Source organism: Danio rerio, chromosome 19 (assembly GCF_049306965.1).
Source record: "Danio rerio strain Tuebingen ecotype United States chromosome 19, GRCz12tu, whole genome shotgun sequence".
NCBI lineage: Eukaryota > Metazoa > Chordata > Actinopteri > Cypriniformes > Danionidae > Danio > Danio rerio.
Window position 1 is genome coordinate 7717006 of NC_133194.1, and position 13215 is coordinate 7730220.

At 37.4% G+C, this 13215-nt stretch overlaps 1 protein-coding gene across 2 annotated transcripts in view; it reads right to left on the minus strand.

Moving 5' to 3' along the window:
• The window catches only part of pvrl2l (PVR cell adhesion molecule related 2 like), a 332887-nt gene extending 327589 nt beyond the window's left edge, over positions 1-5298 (minus strand). The window contains exon 1 of one of the 2 annotated variants that reach the window (XM_017352250.4): positions 3489-3775. In XM_017352250.4, the coding sequence (XP_017207739.1) occupies positions 3489-3552 (64 nt within the window). In that variant the 5' untranslated portion in view covers positions 3553-3775. Of the gene's footprint in view, positions 1-3488 lie in introns of both variants that reach the window. The other variant, NM_001430892.1, reaches the window with a different exon arrangement.
• Positions 5299-13215: the final 7917 nt, after the last annotated feature.

Genomic DNA, 13215 nt, shown 5'->3' on the forward strand with positions numbered 1-13215 from the left:
TAAAAAAAATGTTGATCTGCTCGATACTTATTTTTCCCCGCTGTATAATCTGCATTACAAAAAAAACTCAGAATTGCTTCAGAGTGATGGGGCGATGATGTAGTCTGCAAACCATGTTAGACAAAGATAAATTGAGGGAACTTTTTCCATCAACACACTCAGAGAAAAACGCTCTTCCAGATCTACACTCCACTCTGCCGACCCTCATAAACAATGAAAGTGTAAGAGACAGAGGGCTTTATGGCATCCAATCACTAAAGCCACCAGAACAAAGGCTTGAGACGGAGCTCTGAATACACAAGGGGAGAAAAAAGAAGAAGAAGGAGGGGAGTGGGGAAAGGGCACTCATTCAAAGGCTAGCAATTTTAGTCCTCCTTGCATGCTGGACGTGGGTGTGGGTGAGTGTCAGAGGGGAAGACAGAGAAAGGTTTCTTCTGAAGGTGTTCGTTTCATTCTTCTCTCTTTTGCACAATGCACACACTGAGGTCTTTTGTTCTTGGGAACCTGTTGGCATAGAAGTGCATTGTTCGCCGGGATGAAAAAAGGAAGAAACTACATTATCACGCCTTTGTGCGGGACTTACTCTTTGCCGCCGCGCTGACATTTGTTGCTTCTGACGGTAATGGAAGACCAAAGGGAGCCAATAAGCAAAGTATCTACTTCCATTCGTCGTGCTTCCCTGATCCCAAACTGAATTAAGCACTCTGTAATAATGTTCTAAACTGCCCTCAAAGACTCTAAAACAAGATGGATGCCATCAGATCCCTAATGAAAAGGGGTCTCCATGACAACTGCCAGAAACCTTCACCTCACCCCCGAAGATCCCCTCCGAGAACTAATACACAAACCTTTGACATGAACCAACAAGATTAATGGGCTACCAAAAAGTCTTGTGCGCATGGTAATAACACTTCGTTCCTCCTGAGGTGTAAAACGCCTTATCCCACCAAGAAATTAATAGAGGCGAACCCCAGAGTGTGCCCACGCTAGATGAGCGGCACTGGAAACTTGGCATGACTAATTGTGGTGCCAGGACTCATCCATCCAAAACTCATTTATCCAACAGCCAAGATGCACGTCTTATTTCTTGTAAAATATGTGCATGGGGACCACACAGAAATGGGATTCATTTACAGTCGCTCATTGCATCTACATATCCTTGTAAACAAAAAACACACTGTTGGCTGAGGATGTTGTTGGCATGCAATTTAACTGTTTGAAGTGTGTACACACTGACACTGGTTTGTTGTGAAACTGGTTTGAAAGCTGCTCAACCTGTTGTCAGGTGTGCACCGCAGACTGTTCCAACAGGAGGAAAGCAACAATGACAAAAACTAATGTGAAGAGTGCAAACAAATGGATGAAAGAGCAACATGTCTTACGTTAAAAATCTTTACCACATTTAAGTATCATTCACACCAAGGACCAGTTTAAAGTTATATAACTATAATGAGCAGTTTTGTTGTTATCATTTTAAATACAATTGTTCAACTGACAAATGAAAGTAATTGGCCACTAATCAAGATCCACCCAACTTCAAGCATTTAAAGTAGCAGAAGGCAAATTAATTAAGCATTTATAATAATCAGAAGATTACCATCAATTGGTGTGGAAGCTAAATTAGGTACTAAAGGGGTCAATTTTAGGACTATTAAGTTCTTTGCAAAGCATATTATTAATCAAAAATGGAGTTATATATAGAAACAGTCAAGCCTGAAATTATTCATCCCCCTGGCAATTTTTCACTTAAAGTTACTTTTATTCAACCAGCAAGTTTTGTGAGTGGAAATGACACCGGCTTCTCCAAAAAGATATTAAGATGATGTACAAGAGCAATAATTGTTGGAAAAAAAAGTCAGAACTTACCAGGGGTTTGAATTATTTTAGGCTTGACTGTATTGACAGTGGGGAATGTACAGAATAGCTTCATGAAATATGATCTGTACATTATTACAATGTTTTTGTGCGCATGATCATTTGGACCTGTACAATGTGTTTTTGGCTATTGCCAATGGTATTCCGGAGCAACATTTTTTGGTGGGTAACAGTGCTCAGCAAATCCCTCATTTTGATTAATATTTTCTATAGGATGCTTTACAATATTATATTGTGCATATACAATAGTTTAGTCAGTACTGAGGCTAAATCGGGAGCTAATCTAACAAAATAACTTACAATAATAGTTCAAAAATTAATACACCCAAATTTATATGTAAGGGAAAAATATAAAATAAAAAAAGTTAAAAATAGCAAAAATCGAGAAAAACTACAAATATATACACTTTTGTTGAAATGTTGTAGTTTGCTATTTTTCTTTGCAACATTTTGCATGAATTTAAATGCATTATCTTTCCATTTCTAAATATGTTCTGTGACTAAAATATTATTTTAATACATATATCTGTTTAATAAATCAGTTTTGTTCAAATTCACCAACTTATATTACCCATATTAACTAAGAAATGAATAAAAATATTAATTTTCAAAATGGTGTATTAAATTATACCAATCACTGTATATTTATATATTTTTTTCTTAGTTATGCTTTATAGTTATAGCCTTTAGAAATTATGTTTGCCCGTTGTGTGCAAATATTAAAAAAAAACTCTCCTGCATTTTATATTTAGGCACAACTTTGTACGAAAAATGCAATCATAACTACAGTGCTAAACAATGATCTAGCTGACAACTGAGCTGTCAATGTAGTGTGTGCTTAACACAACACACAACAAGAAACTTGAGCCCTTAAATAAGTGCAGAGCTCCAGTCCTGCAGTGTAGCCCTGGCTTATACGCAGCAGCGCAGACATGTCTCTCCTTATCAGAGGAAACCAGCCCCTCTGAGACGCCATCAAATCACTGTGATGTTCAAACCACCAGGGAAGAAATGTCTAGGACCATCACCACAAGCGAGACTACTGTGGCAAATAAGGGGAACGGCAACTTAAAATGCAATTTTATAACAGTGGTATCTCAAAATAGCAGAAGACCCGCGTAAAAAATTCAGACATCATTTTTGGAGGAGTTACATTCAGCAAATAGACCTGTCATAAACCTTTAACAACTGCACCCTGTTGCATTCCCATTCTCTGATATGCATTATACCTCATGGCATAGGATATTTAATACACATAAAAGTTTAAAACTGTTAATGAACTAGGTGATTACGTGCAATTACACCTGCTGCGTGTAGAAGAAGAAGAAACTGATCACGACAGGCCACACCTTGCGTAACATGGAGACCGGGTTATACGGTCAGCGGCTCTCATTAAGTTGACCAGGATAACCCAGATAAGCAGGTAAGCTGTGGATGCGGGAAGCAGCGTAATAGCGCGGGCGTGCAACTTGCGTATCAATACACTCGGGACGGGCGACTTCATGTTGTGAGGTAAACATCCTGCAAATCGCTTCTAGATCTAAACACCAATATCCGGTAGAGCCATGAATATAGGAAAAAACACTGACCCACAAGTTAGTGTGTCACATTACCTTGGCTGGACAGAAGACACGCGGCCAGAACCAGGCAACAGTTTATCATCGTAAAGTCGCTCATTCCGCTCGTGTCCGCGGGAGGTTAAACCAATCCTGGAAACTTTCGCATAAAATCTCTTTCACTTTGCGAGGCGGTCTGCCGAGGCGCGTCAGATGGGAATCTCAATCTACGGTCCTCTTCAAGTGCTCGGGAGAGCTGTGAGTGTGTGTGTGAGAGTGTGTGTACAGGTATGTTATTGTGCTCGTGATGTGCAGCTGATTCCTCCTGCTCGCTCACTTGTTCTGTTCGATCGCGAGCTCCGTGAGCGCGAGCTGTGCTCGTGATGTCATCTGCGCGTCACGCCTTTAGAAGGAATGGAAGACTATTGAAGTTTAAAACTTGTGGATTGTGAGATATCAGCACGGATATAACATATATCTGGGTTTCTGGGTTAAAATGATTGTGTGGTTGTGGCTGTTTTGAGGATGGGAAATGCCCCTGAGGTAAATGTTTGATTATGTACAATGTATAGCGTTCTATACAGCACTGTTTTGATTTCGAATAGTGTATATAATCAGATATTCTGATTGTGAACAACTGTATAATCTAACAAACTTCGACTGTTCGTGTGAAACACATTGTATCCGAGCGTTTTTCCCTTTGTCATTGTAATACTCGACAATTTATTTCGATTAATTGCTTTCATGACAAATAGACGACACACTGTTTCGTGTGGTTTAAAAAAATGCCCTCATAAAGGGTGAATGATGAAAAGAAATGCTTCAGAAATTCAATTTCAGGGGGCGACTGTTCAGTGATAAGAAAAAAAAGTTAATTTCCCACACAGGAAAAATTGTCAGACAATATAAATCAGACGGCTTGGCTTTTTACGTGTTCTAGTCGTTCTTTCTGAATCTCAACTTGTACGTTAATCTATTTTAACTACATATTGCCTGGCTGTCTTCATGTTTACACGGGCGCTCATAAGTGTGGCTGATTGACTGTCAAAAACAAGGCGATTTATTGAAATAAGGAGGAATGAAGGACAGGGCTGATGAATTCAGTGCTCTTCTCCTCTGGGAATGGCCTGCATACTAATCAGTGACCTCGCTCTGCCATCTATTGACTGATCTGCGCAATTACGCGCGCGCTCATTAGCATGCAGAGCGCGGGAGATTCTCTGTCAAATGAAATCCAGCGTCCCTTCGATTATGAGCAAACTGTTGCTTGACTATATGTTTGTAGTTTTAACTGGAAGTTCGACAAGGTAAACATTGTTGCCTTATAATGTCTTGACTGGCGTAGAAAAAAGGCTTGACGTGCTGTTAAGTTTGGAGTATGCAGCCTGTGTGCACTTTAATTAAGGGGTAGTTCACAGTTTACTTTAATGTTTTACTTAGGATGTTAAGTAAAATAAAATGAAAGTGTCGTCTTTGGTGATTCAGAAGTCTACTGCTGCTTTAAGAGTCAAAACGACATATAGGACAAAACAAAATCAATACCTAAGGATCCCTGACGATACACTGACATTGGGGACGTCCATTTCCACACATTTCCCTGATCAATCGTTGTTTAATTTAACTATCCATTAATTGATTATTCATTAACCTTAAAATGTGAGACATGTCTGCCTCAGGCACATTATAACTGCCATGACAGGATGGGCAAATGACTCGAAACACAAGCATTCTCACAAGAAATGTTTTTACTGTAAATAGGATTGTTAAAAGAATCAATGATTGGTAATTTAGTTGAAGTGTTTAATCATTAAATGTACTGGCTAATATACAACGTGTCAATAGTGCCATTTCTGATATACGGTTACATGAGTGTGAACATTTTCTTTTTCATTCCTATTTTACTATAAGCATATGGTATCATCCTAAATGTGCATAGGATGTGAATATTAAGAAAAAAAACAATTTAAATGCTAAAGTTTACTCATGAATATTAATGACATGTTAGTGGCTTGTGCCTTTTAGTTAATGGACCACCTCACCAGTCTTTACCTCACATGGATATAACATCAATATTTATTTATTATGTGTTTACAAGCTACATGCACCAGTTGAGTTAGATGATATACTGATCAATTTCAGATAATTAACGAGTCTCGTTATGCTGTCCACAATGAAACACAACCAAACCCTGGATGGTAAGCTGATCATCTGTTCTGTTTCTCCAAGTATAAACCAGAGAGTCTGTAATAAACTTTAGTGTCCTCGCTTTGTTTTTTCCTCACATCTGTTGTACGCTTTGCATGTTAGTCACATACGCAAAAAGAGCATCGATTGAAAGGATTTCTGACATTTAATCAATAGTTGATTAATTGTTGTCATCCCTAACTTGGATCTTACAAAGTGAAACGATTGGTGTTTGCAAGAAACTGAACAACGATTTCACTTTAATCCACTCGTCAAATGGTGAAACTTGTTTACATTCATAAAACTTCAATGTATCCCAGGTATTAATTTAGTTTTGCCTGTGTGTTTTGGGGGTTTTTTGACTCTCAAAAAGTTACAACACACTGACTTTTATTTTATGAATCAACCAAAGACTAGTTTCCAGAAAAAATAAAATTCTTAATAACATCCTGCTGAAGAAAAAACGCATTTTATGAGTTAGCTAAGCCTTTAAATACCCGAGGAAATGCTTCCTACTGAATATTCTCATTTGAGAGTGCATTTGCTTGAAGTCTGCGGAGTGCAACATGAGTCATCAATATATTTGGTGCTTTTTTTTCCCCGGAGAGACAGACTGACATAAAGAGACAGACTTTTAAATGTGTATATATCTGCTAAATGCTAATTGTGTTAACCGCTAGGAGTGCATTAGCATATTAACCTCATGGCTAATAAAAAAACATGGACTAAAAGCCACAACATTTTGTTTGAAGGTGGTCTTTTAAGCTTTTTAAAGTGTGAATAATTTAAATGGAAAGTCCATTATAAATATCTGGGACACTCAGTCGTATACCTGCATCTGGAGGTCTGCGTTTCTCCACCGTTCAGCTCCAGCACACCTGCTGTAATTTTCAACTGAACCCAAAGACCTTGATTAGCTGTTGCAGGTGTTTGATTAGAGTCTTCTCAGAGCTTGGAAATCTCCCATCTTGAAAACAACCACTGGAATTGGACGTGGTGGGAAGCTACATTTGCCTATTTCCAAGATGGCACCTACTAAAACAACATCCAATTGGGTATTTTAAAGAGTTAAAGGGAGAATTTCAAAAGTGCTTAGTTTTGCTAATTTTAAATGCCTAAAAGTTTGGTCCAAAAAAACACTCTTCCCCTGACTGCTTCATTTGCAAATTACATCGATCTGGTTTCTGAGTTCAGAGACTCATTGATTCAGTTTCTCGTTTAAAGATGTTGAATAAGTGCAGTGTTTTAGTTTGCAGAAAGTGGAATTTTTAATCCCAATTTTGTTCGTTTTTGTGTTGCTAAATTTGTCTTTAATTTTTTTTTTTTTTTGCTGATGTATATTTCAATATCAGTAAATCATTCATCCATTCATTTTCTTTTCAGCTTAGTCCCTTATTAATCTGGGGTTGCCTCAGTGGAATGAACCGCCAACTTATCCAGCATATGTTTTACACAGCGGATGCCCTTCCAGCTGCAACCCATCACTGTGAAACACCCATACACACTTTTTCACACACATACACTACGGCAAATTTAGCTTACCTAATTCACCTAAGTGCATGTCTTTGGACTTGTGGGGGAAACCCACGCACCCGAAGGAAACCCATGTGAACACGGGGAGAACATGCAAACTCCACACAGAAATGCCAACTGACCTATCAGGCTCTAACCAGCAACATTCTAATCAGTACATCAAGCTAAGCTAAATAAATATATTAAATATTGCCTCCCCAACATTTATTCATTTTTCTTCGGCTTAATTTCTTTATTCATCAGTGGTCACCTCAGCGGAATGAACCACCAACTTATCCAGCCCTTCCACACGCAACCCAGTACTGGGAAACATACATACACATACAATACAGCCAATTTAGTTTATTCACCTATATCATATGTTTTTAGACTGTAAGGAATACTGCAGCACTTGGAGAAAACCCACACGAACAAAGGGAGAACCTTCTTGCTGTGAGGCGACAGCTCTAACAACTGAGCCACCGCTTCTCCGCCTGCACAACAATTATTTTATATTATTATAATATATATTATATTATTATTATAATATAATATATTATTATATTATTATTTTTGATAGGACAGTGGAGATATAGAGACAGAAAAGTGTGGGGAGCAGAGATAGGGGATGGATCAGCAAAGGACCTCGAGACGGGAATCGAACTCGGGTCGCTGCGAGCACCTCGATGCTATGTGTTGACGCACTAACCACTAGGCTATTGGCGCCGACAGAATTAATGTTTTGTTAAGGTTTTTTGTTCTTGTTTGTTCGTGTAACCAAGATGTTTATGGCTTAAGTTTGGGTTTATTATTTATTTAAATACTGCTTTATACCCAGCAGCAGATACAGTACGTCAACATGATGTCAAATTGACATTGTTCCCCAACGTTGTGGGGGACGTTGCATTTTATCTAGAAATGAAAATCAGGTTAACTTCAGAACCCAACGCCAGGCCGACGTCAATGTCCAATGTCCAACCTAAAATCAACCAAATATCAGCGTCTAATGATGTTACAGCTTGATATTGTTTGGACAGTACCACTATGACAACTATCAGGCATTGAATTTTGGTTGCCATACCTGACGAATATGATGTTGGTTTAAGATGTTGACTCGACATTGGATATTGGTCACTTTAAAACACAACCTAAAACCAACCAAATATCAAAGTCTAATGATGTTACAGATTGACATTGTGTGGACGATACCACTGTGACGTCTATCATATGTTTGGTTGCCATACCTGATAAATAAGTGTTAGTATTTGAAGTTCAATATGACGTTGGATTTTGGTCACTTTCCAACACAACCTGAAATCAACCAAATATCAACATCATTTGACATCGCTGGCTAAGCATTAAATACTCCTCACCGGACGTCCTGACCTAAATCTAACCTAATATTAATATCTTATGACGTTGTGTGCCTGCTGGTTAATGTCTTTAATTAACATTCGGTTTTAATACCATCGATACATCATTTTAGTTTTTTATAAATCATTTGAATCAGCTTTTATATTTGGATTCTCTCTGTTTTCCATTTTTCTTTTTAATTTTCAAAAATATTTACTCAGTATTTTTGTCATTTCATTATTTAAAATAAATATAGTTTTTACATCAGTTTTATTATATCATCTTAATGAGAAATATTGCCTTGGCAACCAGGTCATCGTTTTCTTTTTTTACTTTCACTTAATATTTATTTCATTTTAAGGGGAAAAATAAACTTAATGGTTTAGTCAGCCACGATAACAGTGCAATAACATGACATTATGTCCTTTTGCCATTACAATAGCATGTCACAGCAGCATCCAAAGGTTTTTCGAGAAACTGTGTCAAAAACAGGCCACTGAACAACATCATATTAAAGATCCTCATAAACGGACAGATAATTGCGCTGGATTTACTCATCAAGTCTTTGGTACAATACAAATAATCTTGTTGTTCAGGAAATTACGGCTATTAAAATCCTCTAGGATGCCATTAGCAGCATTTCTAGGAGTGTCCATTTAGCTGCCGTGCCTTTAGGTCAAATGTAACTGCTGTCCTATTAAGAGTCTTGTATTGTCAAAGAGAATGGACTGCGAATGCGTCTTCAAGCCATGACCTTCAAGCGCACTATTTTAACCACATTCGCAAAGATTCCCAGATTATGATGTTACCTAACAGCTCTTACAGATGCAGCCTTAATATAGCTGAGTCACGCTCTGACGGCACACAGGGAAAGAAAAAAAAAGACCAATTGAATCCTATTAGAATCTGTCCGTATTTCCCCACTTGGTACTGGGTGTTCAATGGCGCCTGACGATGTGTATCTCATCTGAGCCAAAAAATAGCTTGAATTGCCGCTCACCGGGCCAAACGCTGACAGTCTGGCACTAATGATACGTTTTCAAGCACTCAGTGTCATTGTCTCCAGCTCACTGTCCTAAGCGAAGGTCCAATAGGATGGCAAAACGTCCAAATCTGACAACCCTTAAAAAAAAAAAGAGCTGGCCTTCACAGTTGCATACTTGGCCATCCGTTCCAGGTTTTTGAGAGATTGTCCCTTAGCGGGCTCGGATTGATTAAGCTGGCTGGCTGCTTTAATGTGATCATGTATCAGTTGCCTGTCGACACCTTCACCGGCATAAATCTTCAGCTCCGACAGGCTGATTAATACAGCCAAATGTCCATCCCCCCTTAACTTATGGTTGCTGTATTTTTCGATGCTCCTCAGGTCTTGAACTAGTTGCCTTCTGCACTTTCTATAGATTACACTTTCTACAGAATATTTGCATGTCCACTGTAAGTGCAGCTTCATTACCTAAGCATGAAACTTGACCATAAGAATCACCAACATTAGACATTACAGATTGCTAGAATAAGACAAGAGGAATATAAGGACTACATATAACACATGACAAAAGCATGCAATGAAAACACCACAGGTGACTAAAGCCTGATCTATACTTCATACTACTTCACGTAGACAACACTGGCTGGGTTCCAGTCCACTTTTAGAAACACACTCACAAAATTCCCTTCCCTTGTTCTCTTAAGGGGAACTTTCGCAACACTAGTAGGTAGTTGCATACCTGTCAACCCTCCTGTTTTTCCCGGGATTCTCCTGTATGTTACAATTCAATCCTATTATCATCCTGTAAAGGTATTTTCCCGTATTTCTCCCGTATTTTTAGTCTTTCTTTGAAGAGCCGAGCCTCCCTATACACAACCCATACCACCGAACCACCAGGGGCCGCCCCTTGCTCTTAAATGTGAGTCTGTTCTGTGCTTTCGCTTTGTTTAGGAATGAAAACACTTATAAATAAATATGAAAAACAGCGCAATTCCTTTTCCTTTTCATTACAGGTGCCATTGCCCCTCCTATACAATCCTCAAAACAGTCATATAATGGTGCAGGACTGTCAGCTGAAGCGCTACATAGTGATAAATAGACACTGTTTCCCAAACGGATTCTGTACACACGATTTGAAGCAGAGTTAAAGTCTGGATTTTGGGTGCGAGTTTAAACAGACATATACTCATAATTAAAAATAATAAAATATATACATATCGATCTTGGTGGGCCTTTTTTCAAACACAACTAACTTCGTCTTAAATGAGCATAAAAGGTTAGGAAAGCAGTCAAATGCTCTCATTATAATGTTAGATGTGGCATTTTTAACAGGTGTCAAGTGACACCTGTTATTTAATGCAATAAAAAAATATATCTAAATAAATGAACGATTCATTGTCCCTTATTTTCAAATCCCAATGATGACAGTTATGCTAATGTTGATCCTGGACCATCAATATACAAATTTACTAATGTTGATCCTGGACCATCAAGTAATTAAATTCACTGATGTTGATCCTGGACCATCAATATATAAATTCACTAATGTTGATCCTGGACCATCAATATATGAATTCACTAATGTTGATCCTGGACCATCAATATATAAATTCACTGATGTTGATCCTGGACCATCAATATATAAATTCACTGATGTTGATCCTGGACCATCAATACATAAATACACTGATGTTGATCCTGGACCATCAATATACAAATTCACTGATGTTGATCCTGGACCATCAATATACAAATTCACTAATGTTGATCCTGGACCATCAATATACAAATTCACTGATGTTGATCCTGGACCATCAATATACAAATTCACTGATGTTGATCCTGGACCATCAATATATAAATTTACTAATGTTGATCCTGGACCATCAATATACAAATTCACTGATGTTGATCCTGGACCATCAATATATAAATTTACTAATGTTGATCCTGGACCATCAATATACAAATTCACTGATGTTGATCCTGGACCATCAATATACAAATTCACTAATGTTGATCCTGGACCATCAATATACAAATTCACTGATGTTGATCCTGGACCATCAATATACAAATTCACTGATGTTGATCCTGGACCATCACTATACAAATTCAGTAATGTTGATCCTGGACCATCAATATAAAAATTCACTGATGTTGATCCTGGACCATCAAGAAATTAATGTCACTAATGTTGATCCTGGACCATCAATATATAAATTCACTGATGTTGATCCTGGACCATCAATATATAAATTCACTGATGTTGATCCTGGACCATCAATATATAAATTCACTAATGTTGATCCTGGACCATCAATATATAAATTCACTGATGTTGATCCTGGACCATCAATATATAAATTCACTGATGTTGATCCTGGACCATCAATATATAAATTCACTAATGTTGATCCTGAACCATCAAGTAATTAAATTTACTGATGTTGATCCTGGACCATCAATATACAAATTCACTAATGTTGATCCTGGACCATCAATATACAAATTCACTGATGTTGATCCTGGATCATCAATATATAAATTCACTAATGTTGATCCTGGACCATCAATATATAAATTCACTGATGTTGATCCTGGACCATCAATATATAAATTCACTAATGTTGATCCTGGACCATCAATATATAAATTCACTGATGTTGATCCTGGACCATCAATATATAAATTCACTGATGTTGATCCTGGACCATCAATATATAAATTCACTAATGTTGATCCTGGACCATCAATATATAAATTCACTAATGTTGATCCTGGACCATCAATATATAAATTCACTGATGTTGATCCTGGACCATCAATATATAAATTCACTGATGTTGATCCTGGACCATCAATATATAAATTCACTAATGTTGATCCTGGACCATCAATATATAAATTCACTGATGTTGATCCTGGACCATCAATATATAAATTCACTGATGTTGATCCTGGACCATCAATATATAAATTCACTAATGTTGATCCTGGACCATCAAGTAATTAAATTTACTGATGTTGATCCTGGACCATCAATATACAAATTCACTGATGTTGATCCTGGACCATCAATATACAAATTCACTGATGTTGATCCTGGATCATCAATATATAAATTCACTAATGTTGATCCTGGACCATCAATATATAAATTCACTGATGTTGATCCTGGAACATCAATATATAAATTCACTAATGTTGATCCTGGACCATCAATATACAAATTCACTGATGTTGATCCTGGACCATCAAGAAATTAATGTCACTAATGTTGATCCTGGACCATCAATATATAAATTCACTGATGTTGATCCTGGACCATCAATATATAAATTCACTGATGTTGATCCTGGACCATCAATATATAAATTCACTGATGTTGATCCTGGACCATCAATATATAAATTCACTAATGTTGATCCTGGACCATCAATATATAAATTCACTGATGTTGATCCTGGACCATCAATATATAAATTCACTGATGTTGATCCTGGACCATCAATATATAAATTCACTGATGTTGATCCTGGACCATCAAGAAATTAATGTCACTAATGTTGATCCTGGACCATCAATATATAAATTCACTAATGTTGATCCTGGACCATCAATATATAAATTCACTAATGTTGATCCTGGACCATCAATATACAAATTTACTGTTGTTGATCCTGGACCATCAATATACAAATTCACTGATGTTGATCCTGGACCATCAACATATAAATACACTAATGT